At 52.4% G+C, this 16,528-nt stretch overlaps 1 protein-coding gene across 3 annotated transcripts in view; it reads left to right on the plus strand.

The window, feature by feature from the left end:
- Nucleotides 1-14,962, plus strand: part of DENND2B (DENN domain containing 2B) — a 167,732-nt gene extending 152,770 nt beyond the window's left edge. For all 3 annotated transcript variants that reach the window (XM_055548708.1, XM_055548707.1, XM_055548706.1), the window contains 9 exons: nt 917-994; nt 1,516-1,656; nt 5,165-5,313; nt 9,026-9,203; nt 9,469-9,510; nt 11,045-11,156; nt 12,497-12,736; nt 13,554-13,640; nt 14,188-14,962. In XM_055548708.1, the coding sequence (XP_055404683.1) occupies nt 917-994; nt 1,516-1,656; nt 5,165-5,313; nt 9,026-9,203; nt 9,469-9,510; nt 11,045-11,156; nt 12,497-12,736; nt 13,554-13,640; nt 14,188-14,222 (1,062 nt within the window). In that variant the 3' untranslated portion in view covers nt 14,223-14,962. The remainder of the gene's footprint in view (nt 1-916; nt 995-1,515; nt 1,657-5,164; nt 5,314-9,025; nt 9,204-9,468; nt 9,511-11,044; nt 11,157-12,496; nt 12,737-13,553; nt 13,641-14,187) is intronic.
- The last annotated feature ends 1,566 nt before the right edge of the window (nt 14,963-16,528 follow it).

Consider the following 16,528-nt stretch of genomic DNA (forward strand, 5'->3'; position numbering starts at 1 on the left):
CCCTCCAGCCTGCACTGGGGGCTCCAGGCCTGGGGAGCTCTTGGCCCACCTCTCCTCGAGCTACCTACCTTTCAGATCCCCCTATGACTCTCTTCTTCTCTACTCTGTACAGACCTCTGTCCGGTATCTTCATGTTTCTTTTCTTTCCTTTCTGTCAGAAGGCAACATACTTCAGAGGTACCACAGCAAAGAGGTTACACACACAGAGGCAGAAACAGACTCCTGGTTCCATGACTTCTAAATATCTGACCTTGGGTGATGGCTTAGTAATTTTGAACCCAGTTTCCTCATCCATAAAATGGGAATAATAATGCCTAGCTAACACGTTTTTGGAAAGTTCCAAGCCCAGGACTCAGAAACGGTAAACATTCAATAAATAGTAGTTTACTTACCTTATGTAGCGTCAGTCTGCTTTTCTAGAATGGGGATGATCCAGAAAGGGAGAGAGGTGCAACTGAGAAGAGGAACGTGTTGCAGAATGTCTCCAGTGGGGACAGAAGACCGCCCGGCTCATTCCTAAGAATGTACACAAGCCCCTGTCCTTGCCAGCAGGCTCCCGGGGACTTGGGGATGTAAATCCACAGATCACCCTACAGCCTCTGCCACACTGCTTCGTCTTTGCCAGCCCCCACCAGGGTCCTCTGGGAGGAAGGGCAGAGCCTGTGTAGCACTTGGCAGGAACCTGGCACCTTGGGCTGGAAGGCCAGAAGAGGCTGAAGCTGACCCCCAAAGAGTGGCCGCCTTTCCTTTGAGGGCCTGGTTGAGTAGGTGTTCAGAAGAGGCCTGGAGTCTTCTTTCACTAGAAGAGAGGTTTTCACTAGAAGAGAGGTGCTTGGTCCTCAGATCCTAAGGACAAAGAGCCAGGTGTAGTAACCACGTGTTCTCTGTGTCTGTCTCTCTCCTTGTCCCGGCCCAGCCAAGCGGGAAAGGGCCTCGGTTGCCAGAGGTGTACTGTGTCATCAGCCGCCTTGGCTGCTTCGGCTTGTTTTCCAAGGTAAGAGGGCTCTGGCTTACTTCCTGCCCTCTTCCCCATCTGAAAGCTCCCACAGGAGTATCTACAGGCGGTTTAGATGAGAAAACCACATGTGTGTGTGAGAGAGAGGGTGAGAGAAGGCGAGAATGCAAGGGCAAGTGCAGCCGGGCTGTCTGACTCCCTCCCCGTCCACCAGCTCCTACATGGCAGCGTCTGCTCATGTCACATCCCACCCTGGGCCGTGGGCAAGCTGAGTCCTCGGGGACAGAGACCCTGGGGAAGCCAAGTGCCCAGGAACTCCACTCTCAAGAGGTGTTTCGTTTGCCCAGCTATTCACTCTTGGGGTCTGAAGCAAGAAATAGTTAGGGAGCACAGCCCTCATAGTGGCCAGGGACTTGGGAAGGGTGGGGTGTGAAGCTCCTGGCTCCCAGCTTTTGGCCCAGACCAGTTAGATGCCAGAGTGCCCTCTTCTCTACCCAGGAGGTAGGGGAAGGGCAGGGCCCTGACCACCTTCCTCTTTGGGCTGCTGCTGGTGGGCACAGGTCCTCGATGAGGTGGAGCGCCGGCGTGGGATCTCCGCTGCTCTGGTCTATCCCTTCATGAGAAGTCTCATGGAATCACCCTTCCCCGCCCCAGGGAAGACCATCAAAGTGAAGACCTTCCTGCCAGGGGCTGGCAATGAGGTAGGGATTTCTGCTGCCTCCTCTCGGGTCACGGACTGAGGCTGGGGTGGGACCTGCGAGCCCACGGCTCAGTCTCCAGAGTGCGGAACACGGCCCCTTCCTTGCTCAGCGCGTTTGTACACCTAACCGACAGGGACTGAGAAATGAGTGACAGAACTGTGATTGTCGCTCACCTCTCTGCAGCTCCCAGGGCCTTCCCTGACCTGTTTGGACTAAACTGCAGGCCGCCTCTTCTTCATTGATCAGATGTTTATGGAATATGTGCTGTCTCACGGTGAGGGTTCTTGCGGACCTCGGGGCAGAGTTGTACAGTTAAAGAGGGGCACAGCTGAGCGCTTGTGGAGTTCACGGTCAAGTGGAAGAGACCAGTGTTAAATAAATACTTGCCCATAGAAACAGGTAACTCCCCAGAGTGTCAGGTGCCAAGTGACAGCACAAGGGGGAGTGTGTGTGACAGGGCGTCTCCTTCAGACTAAGGGCCAGGGGAGGCCTCCTCTGAGGAAGATGACCTTTTCTTAGGGACCCAGGGTGAGTGGAGTCAAGTGGATGAATTGAGGCGAGGGAGACTGAAAGAGAAGGATGTGTGTGGGGAAGGAATATGCCAGGTAGACGGACAGCATCTGAAGGCAAAAGGTGGGAAAGTGTGTATGCTTGTCAAGGAACTGGAGAAGGCCAAGATGCTTGAGAAAGGGAGTGAGCAGGGTGGAGAGACCGCCGGGCCCGGCCACAGTGTGCTGTAGGCCAAATTCAGGGGTTTGGAGTGTATCTCAAGCTGGATTCTAGGATCTGAGATAATGATTTTAAAAGCCCAGTCTGGCTGCTATGTTGATAGTGGACTGGTGTGAAAACAGGGAGACCGGCTTGGGTATTGTTGCAGTCGTATAGGCAAAAGATGAGTGGAGCTTGGATTAAGGTGTGGACGGAAAGATGGAGGAGGAAAATGGATTTGAGATGTACTTTAGAACCAGGATCCATAGCACTTTGCAGTGGCTGGAAATGGGGACTAGTGTTAGGGAAGCTTTAAGGCTGATTCCCAGCTTTCTGGCTTGAGCAGCAGGGTCGTCAGTGGAGCACCTGAGGGAGGAGCAGGTCTGTGAGGAGGAAGAGTTGATTTTGTGCATATTAGCAAAGAGTGTAGATGGGGAGGAGGACAAAGTCCTGAGGGCCTCCGGCAGTAGAGGAGCAGCAACAGGACCCAAGGAAGGGGCCTCTCAGGAAGGAAGGAGAGATGAGGTGAGGTCAGGACCAGGTGTGGCGGGCTGCCTTGACAAGACAGAATTCTGGAAACTCGGGTGGTCAGGGGGCCGAGAAGCTCAAGTGGACAGAGTTGAGAAGTGGATGGGGTTGAGAAGGGGACATGGCCTGCAGAGATAGCTTTCCAGAGGCTTGGCTGTGGGGAGGAATGGGCAGTGGTTGAACGGTAACGTGGAGCCAGTTTGTTGAAGGTGGTCATCTGGGTACTGGTGGGAATGGCCCAGAAAGGGAGAGAGAGGTTAAGACAGCAGCAGAGGGAGGGGACAGTGAGACTGGGGGTGGGCAGTGGGCTCCGTGGGGAGACAGGAGAGGGGGTCCTCTCTGGTGTGATGGCAGGGAAGGGCCATGGCTTATAGATCCTGGATTCTCATCTGACGGCTTCAGTTTTCTCCAAATGGGAAAGAAGGTTGTCCTCTGAGAGTGAGAGGTGGGCGCTGGGTTTGAGGAGAGGGAGAAATAAATGTATTCATTGTTGCAGGCAGCAGAGAGGGTCTGACTAGAGAAGCACTGGGTTTGCTGGGAGTGGCGAGTACTGGTCAAGGCCTTTCTTGTGGCATCTTTTCTCCCACCCTCTCTTGGATGGACTTTCTGCTTCATGCATGTGGCCTAGGGGCAAGTCCTCTGACCCTGCCCTGAGGGTCCAACAGCAGTACCTGGGAGTCAGTCCTTTAGGACAGGGCCTGGCCCACTCACCAGCCTCCTCTTACATCCATGAACTCTGCTTCCTTTTGCCTTATCTCCTTGGGCAACCAAGTTAAGCATCCTGTGCTCTGAGCCACTGCCCCCGCCCCACCCCAGATGGGATGGGTACCCTTCTACCCAGCCCTCTTGGCTCCTGTGTAGATGTAAATTACACCTTTCCCCCGGCCTGTCACCAAGCTCATGGGCTGATCATTCAGGCTCCTTTAGCCCCAGCAGACTATGATCTCCTTGAGGGGCGGGTGAGTGAAAGGAAGCCCAGGTCCTCCAAGCTGCCTGTGTGAATGCTCACTCCATGGAGAGTGCAGACTCTGGAGTACCAGGCATGGAGCACCAACTGCATGCAGGCTCTCAGGAGGGAGGCTTAGGGGAGCCTCGCTGTGACTTCCTCCGGGGCACGGGTAGGAGTAGGAGGTGTGCTGAAGCCTCTGGGGTGATGGTGGTGTGGGCTTCCTTCAGCCTACATCACTATTTCTGGTGTCCCCCGCATCCTGCTAATGCCGAACCTCTGGGACATCAGCATTGGGTGGGAGAGACAGCGTGGAAACAGACCTCTGAAAAGAGACACGTCCTCAGGGCAACCTGTGCCCCTTGTCCTGTTTCCCCGGGGCCAGAGGGATGACACTGAGCTTGGAGTTAGGAGGAACAAATGGGATGATGGCTAAAGCCCTTGGGGGAGAGCTCTGACTCCACAGGGCTGAGAGAGGGAGTTTGTTTTCCCTCCTAGTTCTCTGGAGGCCTATGTGTCCATGCTGCCCACCTCGCTGAGGAACCAGGGAGAACCAGGCAGGCCCCGGTGAGAGCCGCTTTGGCCTGGCCCAAGCGCCATCAGCTGCCCCTGCTCACATTCCCAGGGTCATTGCCACCCTCCACCCTCATGCCTACCCCCAGGGAAGTGCTATCTGTGCCACATCGCCAACCTTAGGAGTGGTCTTACCGCCCCACTGGAGGGAAGATGGCTAGGTCTGGTCCTGGTCAAGAAAGGCCTCTTCTGGCCAGGCTGTGGAATAGCCAGCCATTTCCCAGTGTTTTCCTTGTTCCTGGCACAGGGATGAGACACGCTGAAAGAGGCCAGGACAGAGCCTCTGGAAGGAAACAGTTCCTTGCAGGAAAGGGAGGGGGCATGGCAACAGGGACACTAGCATTGTCCTTCCAGAGATGGGTGAGGGGTGAGCAGAGCTGCCTGGGGGGCCGTGATCCATTGTGGGGGTCCGTCCGCATGGGGCCAAGATGGGCAAAAGGTCAGGGAGGACTGTGCGGGGAGACTCCCTCTCTCTCCCTAAGAATGGTCAGCTGTCCTCCTCCCTCCCCCAGAGCCTGGCCACCCCCTTCTCCTGGAGCCTCCACCTTGTTCTCAGTGAGCCCTCCTGCCTGCAGGCTGGGGTCTGAGGACTGTGGAGGAGGAGACTGGGTCTTATTGCATAGCCGGCGGTAGAGTGGAGGCCTCGGGAGAGAGACTGGGGAGGGAAGCGAGCTTCAGGTCGCTTTGTGCGGGACCTGGGAGTGGCACCCACCTGATCTGCCTGGACCCCCTTCCCCCGCTGGTCTCCTGCAGGTGTTAGAGCTGCGCCGGCCCACGGACTCCCGGCTGGAGCATGTGGACTTCGAGTGCCTTTTTACCTGCCTCAGCGTGCGTCAGCTCATCCGAATCTTCGCCTCGCTGCTGTTGGAGCGTCGGGTCATTTTTGTGGCCGATAAGCTCAGGTAGGGCCCAGCAGGTGAGGTGAAGAAGTGGGGAAGACATATCCGCTAATTAATGCAGCGTGTGCGTGGGTCCTAGTATATGCCAGCCACTGCATTAGTATGTGCAGAGTGTGTGTGTGTGGTGGTGGGGAGGGGGGTGCGACTGCGCGTGTGGTGAGAGAAGGATCAAATGGAGAGCACAGGTTAGCAAACCTGGTCAGAGAGGATGACTGAGGGAGCAGGGCTTGTGCGCACACAGGGTGGCAGAGATGAGGGCCTGATGGAGGACTTGGCTGGAGGGAAAAAGACAGACGCTGCTTCTTTTGCAGCAGCCAAGATTGTATAGGTGCAAACCTATTTATATAGAGAGAGGTAAGAAAGGAAGGAGACTCCTAGCAGACAGCCACATTTCCCCTGGAGGGGGATGTAAGGCCATCTCTGTGGGATGCTGCATTTTGAGAGAGTGATGAACTTTGGGGAGAGCCATCATGAGAAGGGGTGAGGGCACTGACTAGGGATAGTATGAGGGGTGTGAGCTGTCCAGTGGGTTTCACCTGGAGAAGGCAGTTGAATGGAGTGACCCAGGCGGGCACATGGCGATTTGCTGAGAAGGATGAGGTGAGGGCCTTGAGGGTGCTGGGGAGGAGGGTGCTTGTAGGGAGGCTGGCCAGACTAGGAAATGGCAAAAGAAGTCCAGGGATTGGAGCTGCCACTGAGGCAGGGGAGCTGGTTAAAGAAGAATCAGAAAAGAGCTGAATAAATCACACATGTTGGCATTTATGGTTTTGGAGGCAGAGGAATTCCAGATGCCAAGATCTGGTTGTGGTCAGGGAGGGGATGGAGGAAATGTTACTGGACATGAGGTGTTCTGGTGGAAGCTGAGTCCTTCTAGGCAGCCAAGGTGGGTTTTGTTTTGTTTTGTTTTTTTCTTTAAAGATCATCTCAGTCCATTTGGGCTGCTATAAACAAAATACCACAGGCTAGGTAGCTTATAAACTATGGAAATTTACTTCTCACGGTTCTGGAGGCTGAAAGTCCAGGAGCCAGTTGCCGGTGTGGCCACACTGTGGTCAGGGCCCTCTCCCTCGGTCATAGCTGCTGGCTTCATATTATGTCCTCACATGGCAGAAGGCAGGGGGCGAGGGATCTCTGAGGGGTCTTTTTTGTAAGAGCACTGATCCCATTCATGAGGGCTCCACTCTCATGACCTAAGAACCTCAGATATCACTGGGTGTTTGAGGGGACACAAACATTCAGACCATAGCAAAGAGTATATATAGTGGGTGGGACAGGCAGGGAGAGGAGAAGATCTCAGCAACATATTGTGTATCTTTTTTGTCATCACAGGGGGGCAGTCGATTCTTTAGAGTGGTGGGTTAATTTAGTCTTTTAGAGCATTTATTAAGCTATCTGCTATGTGCCATACACTAGGTGCTGATATGAGGGGCAGAAAACTCTTCCTCCTGGTTTTCCCCCCAATAAGCCCAGGATCCCTGGGCACTTTGTTTTGTGTATGTGAGGAGGTCATTTAGGAAGCAGGAGAAATGGACTCCCGAATGCTCTCATAGGGTGTTGGGGCAGGAACATGGGCCTACCCTCAGCCCAGGAGAAGTGAGGAAGAAGAAAAACCAGAGCTTTTTCAGAGAGAGCCAGGTTTAGAAATGAAGACTACCTCCCCCCACCCCGAACCCCGCTTCCCGTCACAGCTGTGTTTCAGTATACCACAGTTATATGTATGTCTGTTAGGCCTTGTGAGGGGACCGAGCCAGCTGCTGGAGCTAGCCAGCTATGGAAGCTCCCTGGGGCCCCATCTCTGCCTCTCTGCCATCCGTGCTCACTGCCAGCAAAGCCCCGGCTGCCCATCTGTGAGGCTCTGGCCTGGTCAGACCTTGATGCCCTAGCAGAGCGGGCCCGAGGCTTCTTTCCCTGAAGGTTTCACTCCTCCACCAAGGACAGAGCCTCCTCTTTGCAACCCCCCCACCCCACCCCCAGCCTGGCTCCAGCAGGGCTGTGAATACACTGATTGTTTCCTGTGGCTGCAGCTGCCTCTGAACACATTCCTGGACCGTTCCTGGAGGAAAATACCCCAGGGTCCTATTATGGCCTGGCTTGGTGTTCAAGTCCTGCCAATCCTGGGCCTAGAAAAGATGCCCTCCCTGCTCGGGGGCTGCCTTGGAGTGCAGAGGGCAGAGTAGGCAGCCCGGTGAGGCCGCACAGGGCTGGAATCCAGCCAGCTCTTGTTCCGTTGCTCACATTTTAGGTTGTTCACAAGTCCTTGGTCCCTCTGGCCTAGTTCTGATTTCTGTGCTAGTGGGAGGGTGTGTGTGTGTGCATGTGTGCGCACATGCACGTGCACACACACAAGCTCTGCAGTGATCAACCCCACCTTCTAAGTTGTACAAGCCTGCCTTCTAAGCCCCGGGCCCCATTGGAAGGTGTTATGGAGATCAGTGTTTCCTTTGACCCTGAGATGGCCCTTTTTTAGATCTTTTTCAGGTGGCTCCCCTTGGGGTTTGGGGAGCGCTGTCCCCAGGAAAAAGGCTCTCAGGGCCAGAATACCTGTGTCTCTGCCTTAGGACCCAGCAGTATTTTAGTTGTCCCTGGGGTTTCCAAAAAACTTGTGAACATCCAGAGGTCCTTCTAGAAAAGAGGGTTTGTTTCTGTCATGGATTGGAACCATGTTCTCTGGCTGGTGGTCATTAGTCATGAAAGCATGACAGTCCCTGTTGGAGCCAATCAGGTAGAGCCCAGGGCCTTCATAGCTAGTAGGTGGGACCAATAGATGCACAGAGATGGGGTGGGAAAGGCAGGCTTGAGAATGACTCTGGGCCACTGTCTCATTTGTGATTTGGCCCTGAGGGGCGTGTCCTTGACTCCTCTCCTGACAGGTAGATGGTTCAGGCCAGGTGTGTCTCCTGTGGTGACTGGTGACCCATATTAGCCCTCAGCACTCACTTCTATGCCTTCTGGCTAGCCCTGGGGAGATTCTCCTTCTGGTCTTCCATTGGTCGTTCTGCTTGGACAGCCAGCCCTGTGATATGGTGCTGGAGGGAGTCCCCTCTAGGCCAAGAGAGGGCTGACCCACTAAGAAATCTGGCCTTTTTTTGGAGCCTGAGAGGAAAGACAGAAGTGGGTGAGAATGGTGCCAGCCTCAGTCAGCCCGCTTTCTCCAGTTAGGGGAGTAGGGAACGCTAGACGTGACAGTGGACTGGGAGACAGGAAAACGGGCCGTGTCCCACGTCTGCCACTTCTGACCAGACTGACCCTGGGTTATCAGTGAGCCCAGCTGTAAAATGTGGACTTGGTAAGATGACCTCTGTAGGACCTTCCAGCTTTCACACACTATGAATTTGTGATCACTCTTGCTCAGCTTACCTTTGTATTCCCTGGCCTGAGCTGATCCTCCCAAACTAGGTCAGGCCAACCTGTGCATTTGGGTGGCCCTTGTGGGGGGCGTGTATGTGTGTGTTCGGGTGTTGCTATGTACCTTCACGGCTGTTCTAGGTATAGCCACCAAGGAGGGCACCGCTGCTGGCCCTGTGGCCCTGAGCAGGGGGGATGTGGGGGCTTCATCAGTCTGCAAGGTCAGACCCAGGCTGAACCTCCTTAGAGTCTTTGTTGCCCTGGGATTAACATGAAAGGAGGTCATGAGCCTAGCCCAGCAGGCACTAACTCCCCTTCCCTGAAGGTGCTGGGCCTGGGCTCAGTGTTTGTCTGTCTGTCTGTCTACCAGTACCCTGTCCAGCTGCTCCCATGCGGTGGTGGCCTTGCTCTACCCCTTCTCCTGGCAGCACACCTTCATTCCTGTCCTCCCGGCCTCCATGATCGACATCGTCTGCTGTCCCACCCCTTTCCTGGTTGGCCTGCTCTCCAGCTCCCTCCCCAAACTGAAGGAGCTGCCTGTGGAAGAGGTGGGCCATCTAGGGAACCAGCTGGGGGGAGGATGGGACAGAAGGAACAGAAGCCCCCAGGAGAGAAGGGCAGAAGGGGAAGGGATTGGGGGAGGCTGCTGGGATCTTCTTGTTTCTGTCTCCAGCTCTTCTCCTTGGTCCCTGGGAGGCCTCTACCTGGCTGGGGTTCTTCCTGTTACCTGACCCTGGGAATCCAGGATATCTGCACAGGGCATTGCAGGGATTCATATCCTGAATCACTGCCCTTCATGACTCTTTTTCCCAGGCACTGATGGTGAATCTGGGGTCTGACCGATTCATCCGACAGGTAAGAGCGGGACGTTGCGTGGGCTGCCCCAGGGTGGGCGCTTGTTTGATACTGTCGCACACACATACTCCACCCTCGTAGCTGACTGCTGAGCTCTGGGTTCCACGTTCACAGAGCAGACAGTTGAAAAGTGGCTGGAGGATTATCCATGATGCAAAGAATGTGGAGGAATGTAAAGGTTTGTGATTGTTGTCAACTTCAAAAAGTCTCTGTGAGTGGTAGAAATTCTGCTGGGCACATAAAGGAACATAATCTTAATGCCGTAGACTTTGGGAATGTAGTCTGTTACACGCACCACTGACAGAGCTCTATCTCCTGGGTACCAAGCATCAGGATATGGACACTGAATCAGAATATAGAGACAGGCACGGCAGCCTAACCTTGTGCCTGAGACGTGTGATTTCCCCGCCACCCCCAGCCAACTGTGCTTCCCACCTGGTGCCAAAGATGGAGGATCTGGGGAGACTTCATCATGGTGCTGGGGTGGGAACCCCTACTGGTCCTGGGCAGTGAATGCCACCTGCTCCACACTTTTTATCTTTGTGACCCTGGGCAAGTCTCTTAACCTCTCTCTATGCCTTAGTTCCTCTTCTTAAAATGAAGTTGATAGGGACTTTTCCTGGTGCTCCAGTGTTAAGGCCTCACCTTCCAAGGCAGGGGGTGTGGGTTTGATGCCTGGTGGTAGAGCTAAGATCTCACATGCCTTGTGGCCAAGAAGCCAAACATAAAATAGAAGCAATATTGTAACGTGGCTTTCCAGGTGGTGCTTGTGGTAAAGAACCCACCTGCCAATGCAGGAGACGTAAGAGATGCAGGTTCAGTCCCTGGGTTGGAAAGATCCCCTGGAGGAGGGCACAGCAATTCACTCCAGTATTCTTGCCTGGGGAATCCCATGGACAGAGTAGCCTGGTGGGCTGTAGTCCATAAGGTCACATAGAGTCAGACAAGACTGAAGTGAGGGCTTCCTTCATAGTCCATTGGTTAAGAATCTGCCTGCTAATGCAGGGGACACGGGTTTGATCTCTGGGTCGGGAAGATCCCACATGCTTTGAGGCAGCTATGCCTGTCTGCCACAACTGCTGAGCCCTTGCTCTAGCGCATGAGAGATGCAACTGTTGAGCCTTTGTGCCACAACTGTGGAAGCTCAAGTGCCCTAGAGCCTGTGCTCTGCAACCAGAGAAGCCACCACATGAGAAGCCCAAGCGCCACAACTAGAGAGTGACCCCTACCCTCAGCGAGGCAAAGCCCTCCACAGCCCCAAAGACCCAGCACAGCCAATAATAAATAAAAATTTAAAAATAAAAGACTAAAGCAACTGAGCTCGCACACAATATTGTAGCAGATTCAATGAAGACTTTAAAAATGGTCCACATCAAAAAAAAAAATTCTTTAAAAAAATGAGGTTGGTAAAATTATCAGGGTTATTGGGAGGATGAAATGAGATTATATTATATAATCAAGCTTATATATTCAAGCTCTTCAGACAGCACTGGCACAAAGGAAGTGCTCACCATGTGCTTCCCTTCTCCCGCAGATGGATGATGAGGACACGTTGTTACCTAGGAAGTTACAGGCGGCTCTGGAGCAGGCTCTGGAGAGGAAGAACGAACTGATCTCCCAGGACTCAGACAGCGACTCCGATGATGGTGAGTGAGGCCTGCCCCACGCAGTGGTTTGGGGGGAGTGGTGCTCTGGTCTTTGATTTCCATTTTCATTCATCCAGCAAGTGTCTGCTAGCTTCCATGTTGAGAGCACAATTTCCAACCTCCTGGTTCATGAGCTGGTCCTAGACTTGCTCGACTCTGGGCCTGGGCCTCATGGGGCCTGGACCCTGCTTCTGTGCACCAGACCCACCTGGCTGATGAAACTCAGATATAGGACCTTGGTCTCACTTTAGCCTAGAATTTTCTAGCCCTACTCCTTTGCTGACAAAAGTCCATATAGTCCAAGCTATGGTTCTTCCAGCAGTCATATGGGGATGTATGAGATTTAGACCATAAAGAAGGCTGAGCACCAAACAATCGATGCTTTCAAACTGTTGTGTTGGAGAAGACTCTTGAGAGTCCCTTGGACTGCAAGGAGATCCAACCAGTCGATCCTAAGGGAAATCAACCCTGAATACTCATTGGAAAGACTGATGCTGACGCTGAAGCTTCAGTACTTTGGCCACCCAATGAGAAGAGCTGACTCATTGGAAAAGACCCTGATGCTGGGAAAGATTGAGGGCAGGAGGAGAAGGGGGTGACAGAGAATGAGATGGTTGGATGGTATCACCAAATTGATGGACAGAAGTTTGAGCAAACTCTGGGAGATAGTGAAAAACAGGGAAGCCTGGTGTGCTACAGTTCATGGGGTTGCAAAGAGTCAGATACGACTTAGCAACTGAACAACAGCTCCCACTGTGCTTCAGGGAGTTATGGCTTGATTGGGTCTGAGGGGAGAGGAATAGTATAGTATTTTATCAGAAGGAGTTCAGAAACTTAGATAACATCAGAGCTGCTTCTAGGGTGGCCCAGGCTACAAAGCTCCCCTCTTGCCTCTAATTTTTCTCTTCCTCAGGAAGTTTGGGAAGAAAAACCCAAAGACAGCTGGCAACCACAAAGACTCTTCTTGCTGTTAGGATGCTAGTTATTCCTCTGTCTCAGGCCTTGCCTTGAGCCACTGCAGGAGGTGGAGGGAACTTCCTCTTCCTGTGAAGCCCTGGAAACCACCAGAGGGCAAGGGGTGTGGGGGGGAGTGGGGCTCTGGTCTCTGATTTCCATTCTCACTCATTCAGCAAGTATCTGCCAGCTTCCGTGTTCAGAGCACAGTTTCCAACCTCCTGGCTCATGAGCTCGTTACAAGCCTAGGAGCACAAGAGCTAAAGTTCCAAGAACAGATAAGCGGTTTTGGCTACAGTTTAGTTGAGGAGATGGAGACAAGATCCCCTGGAGGCTCGGTTGCAGGCTCTAGACCTGAACCTCAAAGGTTTTCTTTTCTTTTCCAGAATGTAATACCCTCAATGGGCTGGTGTCGGAGGTGTTTATCCGGTTCTTTGTGGAGACTGTTGGGCATTACTCCCTCTTCCTGACCCAGAGTGAGAAGGGGGAGAGGGCCTTTCAGCGGGAGGCCTTCCGCAAGTCTGTGGCCTCCAAAAGCATCCGCCGTTTTCTTGAAGTTTTTATGGAATCTCAGATGTTTGCTGGCTTCATCCAAGACAGGGAGCTGAGAAAGTGTCGGGCAAAGGGTAAGGCCAGAAGAGCCTGGGGTGGGGGTTCTGAGGGGTATCAGGTTTCCTCCTCTGGCTTTTCTGCTACCAGCAGGCTGAGTAGCCAGGCACAATGAGCCTCCATCAGTATCAGCCAGGGCAGGCCTCCTAATATCCCTTTTCTTCTAAGAGGGACTACCAAGGGTACTTTATCCTTTGCCCCAGAAAGTGCCTTCACTAGGCTGGGCACAGGCTGGAGCCCTGTGGCAAAAGAGTGGAGCTTATCTCCACTTTGCCCCTCTTCACAGGTCCTTATTTAGAGAAAAAGGCCAGATTGTGCCATTTAGGGAGTCCTGAGAATCCAGGGTTGAAGAGAACTGAGCCAGTTCTCTGTCTTAAGTTGGTGGCAGTCTGCACTCAAAGCACAAAGATTATCTCTGTTATTTCATCAGCTCTGCTCACTGTAGAGCTTTTTCTTCTCATCAAGACCTTTCTAACCTCAGGATTGTTGCATCTTCTGTCCACCAGTACTGTCCCTTTAGCGTAACCTTTTCAAACAACATGATAGAGTGTCTGAAAGGAGCTGGAGAAGATGCCCACTTGGGGGCAGCTCTGATACCACGTTGCATCCTCACCACAATGCAGCTCAGGCCATCAGCAGTGAACACCAGTGAGGTGTCATTAATAATAGTTTTGATGAGCCGGTCTGGATTCTGACAGGATGCTCCTATAAGTTACAATCCCAGGTCTTTGGTTCCCCCCTTTTGGGGATCTGTTCCCTTTGGTCCTCGCAACAGGAGCCTTCCCTTCTCTTCCGCCAAGGACTGTTCTCTTCCCTGTTCTTCCTCTTCTGCAGGCCTCTTTGAGCAGCGAGTGGAGCAATATTTAGAGGAACTCCCAGACACTGAGCAGAGTGGAATGAACAAGTTTCTCCGTGGCTTGGGTAAGCAGCCTTGTCACTGATGAGACAAGTTCAGCAAGGAGGGGTTGGGGTGGTTGGCGGATCTGTACCCCAAACTACTCTAAATAAACCAGCGACAATGGGAATTTATATTAGGTCTGTAGACAGAACAGGAAATCTGACAGATATTCACTTCAGTCGGGTCTTTTGGGGTGCACTTCTTCCGGAGTGAACATGAGGGTCGTTAGAACCAGTGAGTGTTCCTCATGGCTATAAGGGGAGGGTTTACTAAGAAGTAGCAGAGTGTCCTTCTCTGAAAAAGCTCCCCTCCCTTCAAAGAGCTCAGCCAGCTGAACCATAGAATCATAGATTGTCTCACTTTAAAGGAAAATTGAGACCAAAGAAGTTAAATGGCTTGCCCAAGGCTGTTCATGATTAATACCAGAGCCTAATTAGAGCTCTAGAGTGTTTTCACTATCATGGTCTAGCTGCAATCCAGTCTCTCGAATCCTTCTCGCTCACTGAGAGTTAGGACTATTGGAAGCGATGATACTGAAACATTCTCACTCTCACCCTCTCTGGCCCACAGGCAACAAAATGAAGTTCCTCCACAAGAAGAATTAAGCCCCTTCCCCAGACAGAGTCCAGTGCCTTGCAGAGCCTGGGGAGGGGACCCAGCCTTGGACCCTTTGGGCTGCTGTGGCCGCTCTGCCTCCACAGACCCCACCCTCCAAGCCAGCCCACCTCTGCCTTCACGACATCCCAGGATACTGTTTGTAAATAATCTGCTGTAAGCTTTCTTATGTTTTTGTAACAAGCAAAGAGAATCTGGTAAATATTTGTATATTCCCAAGGGGCTGGGCGCTTTCCTGCCCCGCCCGAGCATGGATGAAGTTTTGCTGGGTGCTGGTGACTGGCCAATTATGTGCAGCTGACTGTCTCAGCCGAACCACTGATCTTCCCCTGGAGGCTCCTGGCCTGCCTGCCTGCCTGCCTGCGGCCCCTGCTGCCAGTCTTGGGCCCTGGAGAGCACATGCTGTCTTGTCATGTATGAGACTTTTTTTAAAAAATCTTAGAGTTTCTATTTTTTTCTAGTAGTCCCCCTCCCCTAATCGTCTGTTTTGAAAGGCAAAGGCCAATCAATCCTCATTTGCAGCATGGTACCAGGCTCTCGGGCCTGGCCTTCTCTTCTTTCTCCCACCTTTGTGATGGTCAGTGAGTCATGGGAAGCCCACCCTCCAGCTCTGCTAGTGTCCTCCAGGCCCAGCTCCCAGTCAGTGGTGGCCATGATGCGGTACAGGGCATCCCTCCTTTCCACCATCTACGGGTGTTCTCAATAAACAGTGTATAGTTGTTTGGGCCCAGAGCCCCATGTGTTTCTTGGCTTCATTATCTAGAGTTCTCTCTCCAGGGGAATGGGCTGAGGCAGGATGAAACACCTCCATGCAGGGAACTGAGTACTTGATTAAGAGTTTAGCTTTCGTGTGGATCACTGACCTCCCCTGAAATTGAGTTCTCTGGCCTGAGCTGTGCGGCTGGTCTTGTGTGCGCAGTCACTCATTTGTGTCCAACTCTTTGCAGCCTCATGGACTGTGGTCCTCCAGGCTCCTCTGTTCATGGCATTTTCTGGGCAAGAATACTAGAGCGGGTTGCCATTTCCTCTTCCAGGGGATCTTCCTGACCCAGGGATCAAACTCATCTCTTGCGTCTCCTGCACTGGTAGACCACTAGTGACTTCACCACTAGCGCCACCTGGGAAGCCCCATATGACTGGTCTTCAGTTCAGTTCAGCCACTCAGTCGTGTTCGACTCTTTGCAGCCCCATGGACTGCAGCACGCCAGGCTTCCCCGTCCTTCACCAACTCCCGGAGCTTGCTCAAACTCATGTCCATCGAGTCGGTGATGACTGGTCTTAGAAGATGCCTAATTACTGTTCTAGCTTAGCTTTCCTCTCCAATTGCCAAGTGTTCAGATTCTGTGTGTTTCCACTGATGGAAAGAATGCTTATTGCCTCTTGGCTTCCCTATTAGGTTAATCTTACAATTTTCCTATTCAATATGAAGCCCTTACGACATCACTGGGTACTCTAACATTGGTAGAGTCAAGCCCAGCTAAAGACAACCCAGGGCTTGCTTATAGCTTGGGCCCATTGTTTATGGCTCTTTGATGTCACGCTGTGAAGTTTTTTCCCATTGGAACTCTTAGAGGTGTGCACGCAGAAAACTTTCCTATATTCTTTGGAAAAGCAAGGAGGGAAGTAAGGTGGGGAATATGGGTGGCTTAGGCTTTCTATCCACCCAAGGCCTTCACAGAGACAAGACCTTGAAAATTTCCAGGATGGGGCAATAAGCTGGAACTCTCTTCCTTGGTATTGGCTTCAGGTCTGGCAGGATTTGAACCATAGTTTTCCTGTCCTTCCACTCTATCCTACTTGTTAAAACAGGAGACCATATCTTCTGCAGTCCCCTTTCCTCCTCCTCCCCATCTCCAGTGACTCCTGCACAGGTCCCAGTCTGTGTGTGGTTGGGGGTTACTGTCTGCCTTATAAAGCGGAGGTTTTATCTTTTAGGAAGACAGATTGTCTCTGAAAAAGCCTCTTACATGTTGGCTTTGGCATCTTCCAAGAATAGGAGGGCACACTCACTGAGGCCTCATGAGGCTGGTTTTACAGGTGAGGTAAAAAGAGAAGATAGCAGCTATAACCAGAAAGTCCAGAGTAGGGTGTTGTTACCTCCAGAACTTGTCACTTTAACTTGGTTTCATGAATCACAGAAGTGGAGTCCTTAATAAAATAATAGTTTCCAGAGGTCCTATTTCTTCCCCCTTTCCTCCCCCTCTCTTTTTTAATATGTCTCCAAAGAACCCTCAGATATGTGATTAGATCACAAGATTCAGTTCAGTTCAGTCGCTCAGTCGTGTCTGACTCTGCG

The sequence above is a fragment of the Bubalus kerabau genome, chromosome 15, assembly GCF_029407905.1.
Source record: "Bubalus kerabau isolate K-KA32 ecotype Philippines breed swamp buffalo chromosome 15, PCC_UOA_SB_1v2, whole genome shotgun sequence".
In the NCBI taxonomy this organism is placed as follows: Eukaryota; Metazoa; Chordata; class Mammalia; order Artiodactyla; family Bovidae; genus Bubalus; species Bubalus kerabau.